The 18,120-nt window shown below is 37.7% G+C and overlaps 1 protein-coding gene across 16 annotated transcripts in view; it reads right to left on the bottom strand.

Moving 5' to 3' along the window:
• Window positions 1–1,157: 1,157 nt before the first annotated feature.
• Picalm (phosphatidylinositol binding clathrin assembly protein) overlaps window positions 1,158–18,120 on the bottom strand; it is an 80,201-nt gene continuing 63,238 nt past the window's right edge. For 3 of the 16 annotated variants that reach the window (XM_041661002.1, XM_041661314.1, XM_041661772.1), the window contains 8 exons: window positions 16,831–16,962; window positions 16,715–16,745; window positions 16,470–16,569; window positions 14,050–14,076; window positions 12,527–12,586; window positions 11,378–11,482; window positions 3,953–4,054; window positions 1,158–2,621 (listed from right to left, as the gene is read on the bottom strand). In XM_041661002.1, the coding sequence (XP_041516936.1) occupies window positions 3,962–4,054; window positions 11,378–11,482; window positions 12,527–12,586; window positions 14,050–14,076; window positions 16,470–16,569; window positions 16,715–16,745; window positions 16,831–16,962 (548 nt within the window). In that variant the 3' untranslated portion in view covers window positions 1,158–2,621; window positions 3,953–3,961. The remainder of the gene's footprint in view (window positions 2,622–3,952; window positions 4,055–11,377; window positions 11,483–12,526; window positions 12,587–14,049; window positions 14,077–16,469; window positions 16,570–16,714; window positions 16,746–16,830; window positions 16,963–18,120) is intronic. The other 13 variants (XM_041661388.1, XM_041661537.1, XM_041662073.1 and 10 more) reach the window with 6 other exon arrangements.

The raw sequence follows: 18,120 nt of genomic DNA, 5'->3' as shown, positions 1-18,120 counted from the left end.
CTAACTAGGCATTAGAGTTAGCTGTGTGAGGAATGCACAGCTGTTGAGTTGTTTAAATACTTGGCCCCCAATTGGTGGAAATGTTAGGCAAGAATTAGGATGTGTGACCTTGCTGGAGGTGCATCACTGACGGTGGGCTTTGAGGTTTCAAAACGTGGGCTCGCACTCTGCCTCCTGCTTGTGGGTCAAAATAGAGTTCTCGGCTACTTCTCCAGCATCATGCCTGCCTGTGGCCATGCTCCCCGCCATGACAGTCTAGGCCTCTAACCCTCTGAACCGTTAACCCCTACAACTCACTTCAGGAAGTTGGCCTCGCTGTGGTGTCCTATCACACACAGAAAAGCATGTGCTTTCCTCCTTGTACTGTGACGAAAGCTGCCATTCTCAGGTTTGTAGTTCTCCCGCCAACAATGACAGACAGCAGGGACGGAAGGCCAGAGTGGCCAACAGTCTAGACAGAGGAATATGATTCCCATTTCAGTTTGGAATAATGACAGCAAGCGAATGGACCATGCCGCTAATTACTTGACTCTTCCACCTGCTAATTTAATACCCTGGACATGTTAATTTTCTTCTTTTCCATCCATAAAACAGACTGAATGTAATTCTTATGCAGCAGAGTCCAAAAATACTTAAACAATAAAATAGAGGTGGTTATAGTGCACACACATGCAGAAACACATTCAAACTAATGTCAGGAAAAAGGTAAGTCGCATTCCTTAAAATACCCAAAGTACCAAGAGAGAAATCAAAACTTACTATTTTAAGGACTCTAATTTAAAATACAATTTCCCGGTTTATATGGAAACATTTTAATAATAGTGAAATCTGAAAATCAGTCATTATTAATGAGGCACACTGGCTAAAGACTATGATTTTTGCAACCACAGAAAATCTTTGACAGTACAAAGCTTTTAATCTCTCTGATGAGCTCTAACTACTGGATATTACTCACTATGCTGAATAATACAAGCATCTTAGCATACATAATCTTACACATAAAGAGCACTCTCTCCCTTAACTCACCCTCCTGGAGCATCAGATCAGAAGGGAAAAGGGAACAATACGTAGTTCAGTTTCTGAGTGAGTCCAGTTAGTAACAAGAATTCAAACATAATTCTTTTCAGATGTTTAAATAAAACAAACTTTACATTTTATTAAACCAGCAGATATAACCACTTAGATATAATTTTATTAGCAAAAAATGATGATATTGATAATAAAAAATGAAAGGAAAAAAGAGAATGCACCTCAAACCAGAATACCATAACATGTTTTGTGGAAGCTGCATTTTATTTGAAAATCCACCCATTTGCTAACATACATTTTAATATTGTAAACAAAAATAGAATCTGCAGAGACAATGCAACAAGTATGCTTAACTCATGTACAGAATTGCTTTCCTACAATGAACTGTCCTTCTTAAGGCCCCTCTCCACCCAAGTGTTAGGATGTATTTACAGAAAGCACCGATCAACAGTGCATTTTAATTCTTCATTAACTAAACTCTTGGCTAGACATTGAATTTAAAGATACTATCTCCCCTTATTTAAAAGGTACATGATCATAACATGGCACAAGCCAAATAAAAAGTTCAAGGATTTTTGTCCCCTCCCTTTCCCCATAACATCTCCTAAAGTTTACTGAAAAGAAGGAAAGTCTTGAAGTGAAAGCAATTCCTCACATTCATTTTGGAAAGGCCCTACTGTCCAATGGAATAGAATGACATGCCAAGCACGAAGCAGTATAGATCCTTCCCAATGCACTAATGCTGAATTTTAAATGTAGTGCTTTTCCTAGTCAGTGAACTGTTCCCCTGCAAAATCCTAGGCACAGAATTGACTATAAGGATTAATGCATTTATAATGCTTCCCTAAATCCCATAGAGACTGAGAATTCTTAAGAGATTCAGACCCATGGTTTTGCCTTAAAATATTTAGTGCTCTGTATGTCAGCTGAAAAGCATTCTGAATCAGATTCATTCTTGTGGACAAAAAAATCAAACATACTGTGAACGTCCATACTCATTTTTTAAGGAGGTTTGATATAATATTAATGTTATGTAAAATTGATAATCATAAATAAATACAAATACTTAAGGAATGTCTACTGCAAACTGAATATAATTTTTAAAAAAAAAGCTAACTTCAATTATGGTTTCTGTATTTGTGAGGACTGGAGGAAAGAAATATAATGCATAATTAAAAATTATGATTTTGATCCCCACTGAGTCCTGTTGAATTATGGTAAAGGACACAACTCTTTTCTCCAGGCAGCTTTTCCAAACACACACTCCACACTTTCCAAGTACGGGCTTTTCTTGGTTGGTTACTGATTATGGGTATTAATAGGAGTTGAAAGAACTGAAGTGTTAGTCACCAGAAAGACAGATCTTAGTCTTAAATCATGGCAATTCTTGGCTTTATAAACGATATTGACAAGGCTCTCCTAGAAACTAGTCCCATCCCTGCTGTGGGCCTTCGTGGGTTACTGGAGCGCTCTAATGGAGGAAGAGTTTCAGAGACAGCAGTTTGGATTTTGCTGCAAGTAAGGAGTTGCCACCTCGAACTTGTGTTCATGGAATAATTCCATTCTCCTCCATGTAGTTACATAAACTGTATCTGGAAAAAAAAAAGCCATGGTCTAAGTTAATTCACTATATTACAGGAAAAATCACAGATAAAAACACTTTCTGCCTTCACCATTCAACCAGCCTAAAAATGTTCTTAACATGCTCATCACAGACCCCGATGGCACAGAAAGTCTCACCACCTTCCTGTGTCCCAGTACTCAATCCATGAACCATACTGTAGGGACTCCTAATTAACTATTTAAAAGCAGGAAGGAGTGGAGGCTAGGGGAGAAAACCAATGAACTATTTTTCCTTAAGTTAAAAATATTTATCCATAAGCACAAATGTCCCACGTAACTCATTTGGGAAAGCAAAATATAAAATACTTTTTAAAATATATATAGTTAGAGAATAAAATAAAAGGCAGTGTTGTTTGTACTGATTCAATTATTTACTAATATAATTAAGACCCTGAAGCATCTATAAAGGAATACGTTTCAGTCAGGAGTCACTATTCACCCATCCCTCTTCAACTGCCTATGCACAGCTAAGACTGAGGTAGATGTGCGAGCCAAATAAAACCATGAACTGCCAAAGACCTAGACAGGAAATGTAAACTGGGGGTAGAGCATCAACAAGAACAATTAACTGTCTTCTAGAACATATAGGTGGTGTGGATCATATACACAGATCCTTGTATTCAAAACTTAAGTATTCGTTTGCCCTTAAATAAAAACAGGCTATAGCTGGGAGGCAGAGGCAGATGATCTCTGTGTGTTTGATGCCAGCGTGGTCCACAGAGTTCCAGGACAGTCAGCATTACACAGAGAGACTGTCTCAAAAAACCAAAACCAAAAAACCCAAACCAAACCCAAGGGAAAAAAAAAACAACAACACAAAATTGTATTTTTAGGTTACTATCAAGGAACACATAAAGTGCAACTCTCTAATGAAATTACACAAATGTATTTTTATCATTAGCCATAGCTGTTACACTGAAACTAAAGCTATTCCTAACCAAGACTTAATGCACTGTGCACAACTGGGGCATTCTCTACAATTCTCTTAGGATGGACTCAAACACATCTGTAAGGGTGATATTTGATTCCAGCCATCAGCTGTGAATAGTGGATGCTTCTGTGTTAAGATGTCCCTTGACCTCACACATCCAGTACGTCAAGCTATGTTCCAAAGGCAGTTTCTTTTGTCCTATCCCAAACTAGTTTTATTCTTCACTTAAAGAACAGAAGAGGAGGAGACAGTTGAGGCACAGAGGGAATGCAGGCTCCTTTAAATAAACAAGGAAGAAGAAGGGTGCACGGTGTTCAGTGCTGGCAATCTTTGTATCCACGCCCCCATCTCCCCCACACGCAGCAATACCTAAGTGACTTATAAGAAGTCCTCCAGAGAAAGCTCTGCAAAGGGGTCCTTTCCTGCAGCTCTGTGAGGACTGTGCCTGGAGGGGCTGGATGCTGCCGACAGCTGGGGGAAAGAAGACAGAGACAGGGGAGAAAAAGATCTCAGAATGACAGAACATGAGAGTAGAAAGTGTAATGAAGAAAGAGGTGGTTTTTGCTTTGTCACCTTTAATAAATTAAAGGCAGCCTTTGTAGAAAATGGGATTATTTAAAATGCTATTGCATGTCAAGTTAAAAGATATCCAATGGCATGTGTTTTCCAGAAAACAAATGTGCGCCTCTGAAACATAAAATGAAAGTCTTTATCCATAAAAGCTGGTATCAGTCAAGACTTCTAGTGTAGGGGGAGAAAGGGAGTAGGGAGTATACGAGATAGGATGCATAATTGTGTTTCAAAAAATAGCCTTCCTATGTCCAGACATATGTCCACAGTGGTCCAAACTGACCTCAGTTCAGACTCCATGTTTCCAGATGCAATTATCATTTGCTGCCTTCTTCCCGCAGGTGTCTCTGTTCTTACACAAGGCTTACCTCCTGCTTTTCTATCTGGACACCCTGAAGCCGGTGTACACCCTGAGGGAACTAAGCCCAGACGCTCTGAATAAAGGGTCAGGAAGGTCTCTGCTTGTTTCCAGTCCAAGTTCATCTGATTTTCAGAATTTGCCCCATTTTTTAATTTGAAAATAAAGTTGACCACTGCACCAAGTATCTTTACTCCCAAAGAAAAGACAATTTTTCTGAGAAATTAAGAGGTTATTGTGTGTATGTATGTGTGTGTGTGCGCGCCAACCCGTGCGTGCACTCCCAAGAGTTTCACCAAGCTTATTTGTGAGTATTTAAAACCCAACAAAACTATTTTTAGTTTGGAAGAAACTTCTGTTTCTCCTTTGCTACAGGATCACAGAGTCTGCATGCACAGGACCATTATGAGAAGAACTGATTTTAGGGTCATTAAGAATTAAAATTGATTAAGTAAAATAACTTCCATTCATATTTTCAACACTTAAATTATATAAAGAAATGTAAATCACAAAAAAAACTCTTTGCTGGTTTAAAAATTATTTCATCTCTTTTTAAGTTTTGCTTTTATGTTTGCTTCCTTGTTTTTGTCTTAAGGTCTTTTCCTTAAGAATGATTGGCCAATGAGTTTTAGCAAATAGTACCTCACCAGTATAAGCAATTTGACATTTAGGGCACTATAACCAGCTTACAAATTTGAAAATCATCTTTTGTTATTCTGATCATCAAGATTTTTCCAACCCATACACTACGTTAGAAATACACATTCAAAGGCAGAGAGAAGAGATGGTGGGAATGATAATGGACTTGTCCGTGCTGCTACAGATGGGAGGACTGGGCAACAGGTTTGTCTTGACTAGAGCTCTCAATATCGGCCACTCCAACGGCAAAGTAAAGTGAACCCTAACTGCAAAGATGCCCCCATGAATGGACGCCTATCCAGAAGAAAATGATTTCAAATACCCATTAGTCACTGGGATGAAAGGGCAAACATTCATACTTACTTCCACTCTTAACTTCACCTAGATTTTCCTTTTCATTTCAAGTTAAAAACAAATATACTCCACTGCACACTGAATCTAAATGCTAACTCTATGAGAGCCCCACACTAAAATGTCTCTTTACAACAGGTTTTCATGAAGGCAACAGTTTGAAGACCTGATAGCACCAGGAGAAAATGTCCCTGAAGAATGTATAAGAGACACCACCATTCTCAACATAAGCATGCTAGCAGGAATCAGAGTTTTACAGACAATGTTGAAAGAGTTCAGTTTACCTTGGGGAAAAACGCCCTCCAGGCTTTAAAAGTGTAAGACATGCACTGATAAGTCTTATGTATATACTTAGTAACATTAAATATTTGAGGCCACCAATGATTCAGTGTCTATTTCTACACACTACACTTCTTAGAAAGCTCCCCCAGAAGCAGGCTAACCCACATCCTAGAGTGGTCTGGCTGCAACATCACTCCAGGGCCTTGGACATCCAAGTGTCCACAAGCACCTACTCCTACCTTTTCCCATCGCTAAAGAAAGCACAGATAAAGTCTTCACTGGTGGGAAAGTAGTCAGACACAGGGGGATAAGGAAGGACAAGAACAGGACATGCTGCCCACATTACTGCTCAAGAAAAGCAGAAAGAAGAAAAGGGATGGTGGGCAAGGACACTCCAGGGGGTTAAGACGCAGTAGGACTTTAAGTTTGAAGAAGTCGCCCATGATAGAGTGCTGACTCTTTTTATTTATCATTCTTTGAGTAAATTAAATCTATTTTAAAGATGCCAAGGAAAACACACTAGAATAAGAAGTTAATATACTGGAGGAAAGGAATTATTAAAAACTCAACTTGTCAGAATTCACCACAAAATCCAATTTACAAGCTGGCATAAAATAATACCACTATGGAAATATAGAACAAACAAAATTACAACAGAAAATGCCCTGGTGCACTTTTCCAAATAGCATTCTCTATCCTGGAGTCCTAGTGCTGAAGTTAGTACAGCCACAAGTCAGTTCATATCCAAGTGAATCTATTTCATAATGAAAAGACATCTTACTGCTCCAACACAAGCATACTTAAGTCCTCTTTTCATTTATAAAAAAATTGAAGTATCGCAAAGAGCAGCATATAAAATAGAAATACTAAGATTTCCAAGTAATGAAGATGATGACCGCTGAGATCCCTCTACCGCTCTAACTAATCTTGACAAACACATGAGTGGTGAGAGGGTTCAGCAGGTAAAAACCAGTGCTGCCGAGTCTGAGACCGTGTTTGTCCCCAGAACCCATAGAGAGTGAAGAGAGAACCAACACCACAGGCTGTCTGTCCACAAGGTTATCCTCTGACCTCCATATACCTGGCACCAGCACACACTCCATTCCTATGCACAAATACATACAATACAATTTAGTAAAGACATAAGCCAAAATAAAAAAACAATCTTAACAACTTGCTTTTACAAACACTTGCTTCAAAGTGGAGCTATTTGGCTTTCTTTCCTTTCTTGGTTATAGAATGCATAGTAGAGAAAGAGTAGGGAAATCATAAATTAACAAAAGACAAAGAAATGTTTTAAAATATATTTCAAAATGTACTTTAAATATATACTTCAAGAAGCTGACAAGTTAAACTGCTAAGATAAAAACGGCTGCTTCATCATGCTAATTTACTATCAAAGAGGAAACTGCAGGTTAGAATAAGAATGCAACAGCAAGCTTGGAGAGCCAGGCTCCTAACAGACTTCTGAGAGGTTTGGGGGCTGAGGGGCTGGGCTGTAAACTCAGCTACTCACTCAGAGTCACACAAGGATCATAATGTCCAGGCCAGTCTGGGACACACAGTGACAGAAAGAGAGCCTGGGTTCAACCTCCAGCACCACAGAAAGTTAATGAGAACAAAATTTCTAAGAGATTAACAGCTTCATACCTAAAGTTCTTAGGGGAAATCTGGGCTCGGTGCCACTGACTTGTAATCAAAGGTAGAGGCAGGAAGATCAGAAGTTCAAAGGCAAAACATGGGTACAAAATGAACTCTAGGCCAGAGCAGGGCAGGCTACTGTGAGACATCCCTTCTCGAAAACAAACAAAAGCAAAAATAGATAGATATAACTAAGACAACAACTTCCTCACAGCTTTACATTCAATTCTCCAGTCACTACAAAGACTGCATAGTGTCAATGAGATAGACCCACTCTGACTTTGCTATAAAACAAAGACAACAACTTAAAAGAAAACTGGGTGTAGTTTCTTGGCTTTAAATGACTCACCAGAGATTTATAGAAAGATTAACTGAACTGAATTCTGGCTCATTCATAAAATGGGGTTCGGAATACCTAACCCTAATAATACTTTGCACAAATGTTTATGGTTATCATAAAGGTGTATACTGCCTGACATACACCAGTAATTCAAACATTGTTAGCACCTACATCAAACATTCACCTGCAGTGATGCAAGGCTCCCATCAAGAGCCCTGCATCTGCATAGCTCTGGGCGCTCTGCTAAGTCTGCAGCACTTCTCTCGCTCAGAGAAGCTCACGTTATGACTCTTCATTAACTCACCTTTAGCTTCCTCAGAGAGGGCAACATTATTTTAGCTCTTGTTTAGTGATTAGCAGTGACTTATATATATTATGACCATTCTAAAATGTATTAAAATGTTGTCAATAAAAACACTCTGTATAAGATGACCTCCAAATTCAGATAAAAGGAAATTAGAATTCTAATTTTAAAATTCACCAACTTAAGTTTTTAATTTTAACATCTAATATGTTTACTAATGTAGAAATATATTGAACCAACCTATAGAATTATGAAGGGTATGTGCTTGTTACTATTTGGATGTATGATACCTCTCTCACACATCACACACACACACACACCAAACAAATACAGAAAACAAACAAACAAACAAAAAACCCCATGAGAATGTGAAGGGCAGAGACCATTAACATACCTAAGTCAAACCCATTCCTATAATAATAAACCCACTGTCCTATAACATCATCTGTCTAGCTCATAAAGTTGCAGCCTCCAAAACCTCTTAAAGAGTCCCACACTGTGATAATAACTACATCCATTCCCTCTGTCTCCTCATCCCTTCCTTCCTTTCATAGTGCCAGAGATAAAAGCCAGGCAGAGCTTGTAAGTGATAGGGAAGTGTCCCACTGAGCTGTATCCTTATATAATATAGCAATGGGTTCATTATTGTAGGAATGGGTTTGCCTTACGCTGTGTGTTCACAGTCTCTACCCCTCCACTATGTTGCCAAAAAGTTCTAGCTACAGCTGGCACCTTGACAACTCAAAAGGATTTCTATTTGCTGTATGTACATTATTCAACCTATGTGTTCTGCTCAGTAACACTAATAAAACACATTCCCTTACAGTTGATAAGAATATTTAGAGACAACAGTACTACTCCAGGATTCCAGAGATACCAGCCTTGAAGCTTAGTCTCAGTAACAGTAAATTGTTTCAGGGTATTCAGAGCACAGCCAGATCACTAAGGGCATATCCAATCCATCTGCGTGGGAATATAAATATACAGTGTTGCACGCCATTAGTTTTCTACTAAAGAAACCCCACTTATTGGTTGTTTCAATGAGCAACAAGGCAGGGAAAGGTTTTCCTCTAGAGGAAGCCATATGAGGACAGCTTCATTTCTGACTCCAGCCTCCGAAAGTCCTGCTGTCCTGAGCCGTGACCCTTGGAAGCTAACAGACCAATGCACATCTTGCAGGCTCCAAGGCTGCTACTTTTTCTGTTCTTAAATTTAAAATCCTATTTATGTCATCTCAAATCTATCAAGATACTTAACTTAGAGGAAGAACTTTAAACAAAAATACTGGAGCTGGAAGTGGTTCAATGGTTAAAAGCACTGGTTGCTCTCTTCCAGGACTCCTAATATTTTATGACTAACTGGTATATAATAAGGGCTCTACAGAAGCAACTTTTCATTTATGGTACTAAATCTAATTCCCAAAACAATTTCTCTCATGGTCCTGCAAAACAGTAAAAAGACAAAGATAAATGAACACAAAGTACTACTGGAAGTCCATATGGCTTTCTTCACAAAGATACAGCTGACCAAATCAGCTGAGAACCATTCAATATCCAAGATAAGTACATCAAGACACAAGTGAATGAAAGAATGAATGATGCACAACGCCCTAAAGCAGTGTCATTGCTTCCTTTCAGACACTTAACTGATGTCAGACTTGTGTAGTAGACCATCTACTGCAAACGACAACAAGAACCCTTTTTAAGTCATATCCTCCCTTAAGCAAAACGAGCAGTACTCAAAAAAGCAGCCTTTATATATAAAGTTATAAAACTTTAATAATATTCTTGTTTTTAAAAGTTAAGCGCCCCTTCAATTTTGTGCTTAAACAAAGGTTGAGCCAACACAAGTTCCTCATAAAGAAGTGATAAGACAGCAAGCACAACAACCTTTCCCACCATCAAAAAGCTTCAACAACCTCTAAAACCATTATTATGCAAATAATCACTAAAGAGCTATTTCCTACCACAGCAACTACCACAGTTACTAGGGTAACTACTGTCTTCCTGCTTAAGTGACATAATACCTACACACAGCAAACAATTTACAAACTACTGGTCAGCTGTGCGCATTCTAATTTATATAAAACATCAGTAAAATGTATTTCAAGTACAAAAGGATATAATTAAAAGATTTAGGAACAAACATAGAAAGAGAAAAAAAATAAAACCTATGAGGATTCAGCGTTTTCCATATAAACACCGGAAAAATGCAAATGATAGCACAAAACAAAGATTGCCCCACACCTCTTGAAGTGCAGTGGTGGTAACCTCTAAAAGGTACAGAATGAGGAACATGAACCAAAGGAAGGGAGTGGAACTTGGCTGGGATGCAGCTCAGTAGCAGAGCTTATGTTCAGCATATGTGAGGACATGGATCAATGATTTTAATACCTAAAAGGGATTAAATATGAAATGGTCTCCTATCCATCACTGTCTATCAAATAGACTCGACACATCTTTATAACAATGTTGGTCCTAATAAGTCTACTAATAAGTATGTGCATTAGAAAAGGAATACAAGCTAACTATCAAATACTCTGCTTTCAATAAGCTTCAAAATTACAGTTTACCAACCTTCTGACACTGGAAGCCATTTAGGAAATCAAAGAGTACATTAACAATTCTATGCAGTGAGCAGAGCCACACATAAGGATAAGCTACCCTTCACTTCATAAGGTACTTATCTCATAGCTTCGCAAAATAATAGAATCCAGACTGCTCTAACGTGTCTCCAACTCCTCCCCGAAAAGATAAAATTAAGAAGACACTTAGAGTAATCGTCAGGAACAGGGAGGGCATTAGAAGCATTTACAAATGCTTCTAAGTCTCTCCTTTAAAGAGTCTAACTTAGCACAGCCTTGCCAGGGATTCTTCCCTACTTTTTTGGTTTGCTTTAGTGACAAAAAGTTACTTAGTGGAAAAAAAAAAAGGAACAGACAATTTTTCTGTAGGCTTTCTAAGAGTCTGCAAACATCCCAAGAGCAACACATACAGCAAATCCCAAGCCATCAACTATAGGCTGATATTCTGTGGCAATGGGTTTGAGAGTCTAAATGTCAAGAATCACAAAGAAATAAGCTTCCTCAGCTTTGGAAGCTTCATTCCAAGCATGAAGTTATAGGAAGTTCTCACCTACAAGACTTGTATAATTTACTCGCAACTTTCTTACAGTTAATCAATATTCTAAAAAGTTCTTGCATCAGGCAGCTATAAAGCAAGTAATATCCATGACAAAAGGGAAAGTCTGATTAGTGTTACAGAGCCCTTCCAAATCAACACACACAACAGTTATGCGCATCATTAATACCTGTGCTCCTGATACAGGGCCAAAGGGGTTTGGTGGTCTCATGACAGGCTGGCTGTATATTAAGGTTGGTTGTGTCATTACAGGCACACTTCCCATCTGAGGAGGCTGAAAAAAATAAGATAATATTAAGTTAAGAAATGCTGGGTCACATATTCATTACCGTGGAAGAAGTAAACAAGAGGACTAGTGGGAATAAAAGATGAACGCTACCTCTCTGCTTTGACTGCAAGCAAGGAAGACCGCTATCTACAAATTTCTGAGCACTTTCATATAGCCTTAAAATATACCAAATAAAGCCTAACCTTTTCTATCCAATGGATTTGCCAAACTTTTTTTTTTTTTTTTGGATTTTTCGAGACAGGGTTTCTCCGTAGCTTTTTGGAACTTAAGCTTTACTGTAGTATAACAAAGAAATATTCTGACAGAAAAGACGAAACGAGGAGGAAGAGGAAGGGAGGAGATGGTTGAGGAAAAAGCTTCAAGTATCCAGATTTCTCTAGGTCTACATACAGAGAAAACTGTAGGCTCTATATCTAAATATTAATATACTTCAGAGCATGCTGATTGCCTTTGCATATCAAATCAAGTTTTATGCCATATGCAAATGATCATAAATAATGACTGACTTTATGTGTGTGTGCATACGTGCAGGTGTGCGCACATGTTCATGTATGCATAGGTATAAGTACACACGTGGAGGCCAGAGGTTAACCTCATGTCACTAAGGGAAACAGAATATAGATTATGAGGATGGTAAATGACTCAAAGACTGGTTCTGTACCACAACAATCACTGTCAGTGCACACTAATCTACTGTCTACTGTATTAAGTGGTATCATTTCACTAATCATACCAAAATAGCTTAGAGTAAACACTAACATCTAAGTGAGTTTGCAATGAAAGGCAACATGCACAGCAGAGCTACAAGGGTGAAAATAAGTGGTCAATACTGGACACACTAATCAACAATACCTATTTTACAACAACTATTCTTAAAACATTCTTATGAATCCTTGTTAGGTTCTGGATCTATTAGCATATACAGGGCACTTAAAAAACAACTAAGGTTGTAATAAACTACTATAAATAAACTAATGTTAGGAATAAATTACTCTATTGTCCAAAACTTTTATTTAAAAACATACTTACAATCCCATATCCCATCATGCCTGTTGGTGTGGTAGCAGGATAGGCCATTACAGGGGGTGCCTGATATGGCAAAAGAGAAAGTAAACAAGGAAATGTTAATTCCTGGATGTCACAAGTTTAAAGGATTGTCAGATTTCTATTTAAGACAAATTGCTAAGACAGCTATGATTATGTAACACTTGTGATTACTGGAAATTGTCGATTAATACTCAATGAGAAATAAAATCTCAAAATTAGCAAAAAGCGGAACTATTAGGAAAAAAACACTTAAACTTAGACTCAACAGTAGTCTAAGCTCACAGCTTTCAAAGACCTTTCCACAGAGCACTTGGCTGCTCTGTTTGAGACCCTGGATTCTATCCCCAGCTGCATCAAGATAAGCAAACAAATGAAAAAGTCGCCAGGGATTTAAAAATATCCAGAATTTTAAGTCTATCATTCTTATAAAAGTTGGGTTCCAGAACAGCTAGGGCTACATACCCTGTCTCAAAAAATAAAATAAACAAAGAGTAACATTAAAATGTTTATCAAGAAAAAGATAATATGGATGGGTTTTTGGTGTATTTCTTTAGTACTGGAAGTAAAAAAAAAATCATAAAGATTCCACATGAATTAGTATCATGATGTTCAAAAAATTAGTTTCCAAGGATCTTGCTCATGGTTGTCAAAACCACAGGAAGATTTCAAAGTGCCCCTGAGTGACTCTCCCTAGAACCACAACTTTCATGTAGGTAGCTGTATGCTAGCTTCCTAATTTATCCTAAAACTTTAAATTACATAGAAGGAATTCAAGTTCTAAGTACGTATTAAATGAGGTCTTCTTGTTCTACTTTAACTGATGATTTGTAAACATACAATCTAGAAACAAATTGTTTTAGATATGGCTGTCTTAACAATATTCCCTGCATACCTCTCTCATAAAAGACTAAAACTGAGCACAGGTGAAAGACCAATAACACGGTTAAAACATAAAATTATACAGCAATTTGAACATATGCATGAAGTTAAATGAAGCATAACTTTAAAAATAACACTAACAAGTGAAGTTTAGTATTTAGGTGAGCATGTAGGGCATATTGGTCTCTCCGCACTTCAAAACCAAGATCTATAAGAGCAGTAAGACAAACTGCCTATTACAGCAGAAGCCTGTAAGATTACATGCAATTGTTATTTCAAACATTACACAATCAACATTTCCCTTCATTCAAAAGTCATCAAGTGCATGGTGGCAGCACAGATACACACAGACACCCAGCCATCTGGCAGCAAATGGCAGAATATTAAGCAAGAAAGAAAAATTGATATTTCCCATGCCACCATCAGAATCAATTCTGCAACACACCCATGAAAAATCAGTAGATGCTAGGAAGAATTTCTGGCACACTGAAAATCTGATGTGAAAACAAGGACTAGCTGGAAGGTTATGAGAGTCTGCTGCAGCGGTGGTTAATAGCATGCCAATTTATTGCCAAAAAAAAAAAAAAAAAAGGAAGAAGAAGAAGGGCTAGGTTTTGGTCACTTACGTATTGTGGAAAATGCATGCCATTCTGCTTTTCCCCAGGGAGAACAATTACATAATGCAATAACACTGGATTAGAGCAAGTACTTACACAACAAAATACACAGAGAGCATTTTAGTTTACATGTACAATCACTACCTAAAATTCCGGGTATCTATATATCTAAAAAGAACATCTATTATCAAACACTATCAAGGTTGACAAGGAAAACACGTTTAGCTACCTCCCTATATAGACACAATGGTTTAGTACTTACAAATGTTATTAAAACATAAAATATATCAGTGATGCCTGAACAAAAAATTCAAGTGCATCCTCAAATAGGATGACGTCATTAATCTACCAGCAGGGTGGGGGTTACCAATGAAAACAGCTTGGGTATAACAAATATTTTAACAAAATAAGTGAATTTGCCTGAAATATTAAAAATTAAAAACCTTGACAGTGTTTAAAGAATTAATTAAAAGGTTAGAAATGTAAAGAAAAATCATAAGCAGCAGTTTACTCTTAGTGAATCACATCACAGGCCTCACATGTTAGCCATCAAAAAAAAAACTATAAAATACACACAAATATCTTAAGAGATGACACACACTACAATATACGACACACTGTTATATTGTCAACTTACATACAAATGGCATAGGGATAGGTGTTTATTACATTCTATAAGTCAATATTGGGTAAATGCTAGCCAACGCTTTCAGTATCTCATAAAGATTAATAATGACAACATTAAATAATCAAACAGCACTGTGCTTTGATATTAGCTGTTGTACTCACAGATGGGATGTACACACCCATCTGCAGCCATGAAGCCACTGAACTAACACTCCTACCAGTTCTAGTCACTGAGGCACGTTATAATGGAAAATGCTGGATTCACAATCAAGTTCAATTTAAATCAGCTTTAAGTGCTTTCCATTTGGAGATTTTAAAAGGCACAGACAACACTGTACTTCCAAGTGATATATGTACTCTTAGGATACACTTACTGTAAGTCATGTTCATATGCTTGTGTTTGTATGTAAAACCTAGACTATGAAGCAGACATGGTATTAGACACCTGTAACTCCAGCACTTGGAAAGCCGTGGAGAAGAATGGGGCATATGAAGCTGATCTGAACACTTAGTAAATTCAGAGACAGTCTGGGTTCTATAACAAAACTTTCCATACTCACACCTGCCTCCTTGAAAAACAACAAAATAAAATGAAGTTAAACTCAAATATTTTCATTTTATAAAGTCTAAAGCTATTAACAATTTAACCTAGCCTACAGTTTTAACACATAAGCAATCCAAGGTAAACAAGGCAACGTCCTACAAGGGACTTAATGACAAGACAGCTGCTATATTAAGCACAATGGTTCTAACAGCAATTAGGGAGGCTATAAGATATAGCACCTAAGTAATCAAAACCCTGCCTTCATACCACTCAAAGAAAAACCATATTTCAAATGTTTCAACAGAAAGGGTATGAATTTCTTGGGCAGAGGGAGAGGAGATGTGGTAGATTAAGATAAAACAGGCCAAAGACAGGAAAATAGCCACAAGCTATTCTGGGCCTACTATGTCTTATAGTAATTAAAAACATCAATAGAACCTCTTTTATATTAGGTGCTACATAACCAGCAAACACTGTTTTCTGTTAGCGAACTTTATAATATCCAAGTTCAATATTCACAGCACTTCCCAAGTTATTCATGCACATGTACAGAGGCATAAAATACTGAATTACACCACCGTTCATTCCCCAGTAATACAGAATAAACTAGATGTTCTGCTTCCAAGTGTTGGGATTATAGGCCATATACCAGTATGTCTGGCTTAGAATGAGGCTTTATAAGATGTGAAATTGGTTCAGTGTTCACTAATTCATTGATCAGGGTAAATTCAATCAAATATTAAATGGCTACAAATAATGACAATCAACTCTATAAACTATATAAAACTAACAAAACCCAAGAAAACAATCTGTTTTTCCATGGTGAGGTTCAAAGGATGTACGGACTTTAGATCCTAGACAACAAAATAATAAATTTAGAGTGACAAAACAGTGTGTCCTGCCTGTAGCTTGGAGGCCACATGCTATGAATGAATCCCATTACTTAAGAACTTTGTACTGCTGCTGTATGTTTTAGGAATTGTGCATATACCCTTGTCTATAACGTGTGAGAAAACACTAGCTCCTATCACAACCACACACTACTTATTAAAACAATGTCTAGCCTGGAATAACCTTTAAATACATGTTAGGTATTAAAATGTGCCTGACAAAGATAGTCAACCAGCTTTAAAGAAAAAAAAAATGAAGTAATTAATAAACACAGTAATAATCTTTCCATTTCTGTCTATCAGGTTAATCTTTGTTACACACTGTAGTTAAATATCCATGTATGAGGATCAGAAGCTCTCCAACTCACCATTGTTGCAGCGTTCCAAGCAGTTGTTGGTGCAACCTTTGGTTGCCAGTTAGATCCTCCTGTCAACTTCTTCTCACCTGGCTGACTCCAACTTACATCACTTTAAATAAACATAGACACACAATATTTCTATATGGACACACTGAACATTAAAAGCACCAAACTGACATCTCTATACACACTTCTGAAGTGAAAATCACATCAGCTTCTACATGATATTTAAATAACATGAACAAGATACTCACTTCTTAGTGGTTCCATTTCCAATGCCAAGATCTGGAAAAAGAGAAAAGGATTTAAGAACTAGAATCATTTTACGAAACAAGCTCAAGGGTGACTGAAGAATCGAAGGACTACTTACTGCCCACAAGGTTGGCTAAGGATGAGTCCAAGTCATCAGACACTAACTTGTTTGGTGGAAGTTTGGCAATAGGAAGACTCTGGTTCTGAGAGGCCACTGTTGGTTTGAGGAGTCCACCTAGTTCATCAAAGCCTTAAAGTTACAAACAGACGAAATGGGACGCGTAAGGAACTTCACCAGCTGCAGCTTTCTAAGGGACTTCTCTCCCCTTTCTGCTGGTTTACTCACGGCAAGGTTTCCCAGAACACGGGAAATGCCCTCACGTGGAGAGAGGAGAAATCTGCCATCTTCAAGCAAACTTTAACAGAAATAATTAGTGTAATCTAATGACAAAATTATATCGAGGTTAAAGGGAATGATTTTAAAAAAGTTATAAAAGGGAGGGAGAAAGGATGTAAATCTCTCCCTATCCCAGCAAAAATTTTCTGAACACTCAAACCTAAAGTCCCTTTTATGTTGAGAAAAAATATTTTTAAACGTCTTTTATACTGGAGCTGAAGAAATGGCTGAAAAGTTAGTAGTACCCATATCAGGTAGCTCACAAGCACCTGTAATTTGAGCCCTGGAGATCCAATGTCTCTAGCCTCTACAGGAACCTGTACTCAAGTGCCTCCTCCACATATGCTATTATAAAATTAATCTTTTAACTTCAAAAAATTAAGAAAAAAAAATAAGACAGGTCCTCACTTGTGCAGCTCTGATTGGGCCCAAACTTCTATGTAGATGAGATCAAGCTGACATTAAACTTACAGAGATCCAATCTCTGCCTTCCAAGTGGTAGGATTAAAGGCATATGCCACCATGTCCAGCTACAACAAACCCTTTTACAAAAAGGGTTTTTTTTTTTAATTGTGCGTGTGTGCATGTGCACATGAGTCAGAAGAAAACTTGTAGGAGTTGGTTCTCTCCTTCTACCAAGTGTATCCTGGAGATGGAAACTCAGGTTGTAAGGTTTAGAGCAAGTGCCCTTACCACTGGGCTATCTCATAGGCCTAAGAAGGCATATTTTAGAGAACTTTTCACTTCTCATACTTGGGAATATAAAAACCTAAGTCAGGGGCTGGGGAGATGGCTCAGTGATTAAGAACACTGGCTGCTCTTCCAGAGGACCTAGGCTTAATTCTCAGCACTACATGGCAGCGCTCATAACTGCCTGTAACTCCAATTCTAAAGGATCAAATGCCCTCTTCTGGTCTCTAAGTGAGCCTGCAGACACATGGTGCATACAGAGACAAGCAGGCAAAAAACCCTACAAATAAATAAAAATTATTAATTTTAAATAATTAAAAG

The sequence above is a fragment of the Microtus oregoni genome, unplaced genomic scaffold (assembly GCF_018167655.1).
Source record: "Microtus oregoni isolate MIOR12 unplaced genomic scaffold, Mior012 000000F_ref0000247, whole genome shotgun sequence".
Lineage (NCBI taxonomy): Eukaryota > Metazoa > Chordata > Mammalia > Rodentia > Cricetidae > Microtus > Microtus oregoni.
Note: the sequence above shows the minus strand (reverse complement) of the source record. Positions and strands in the feature narration are given on the sequence as shown.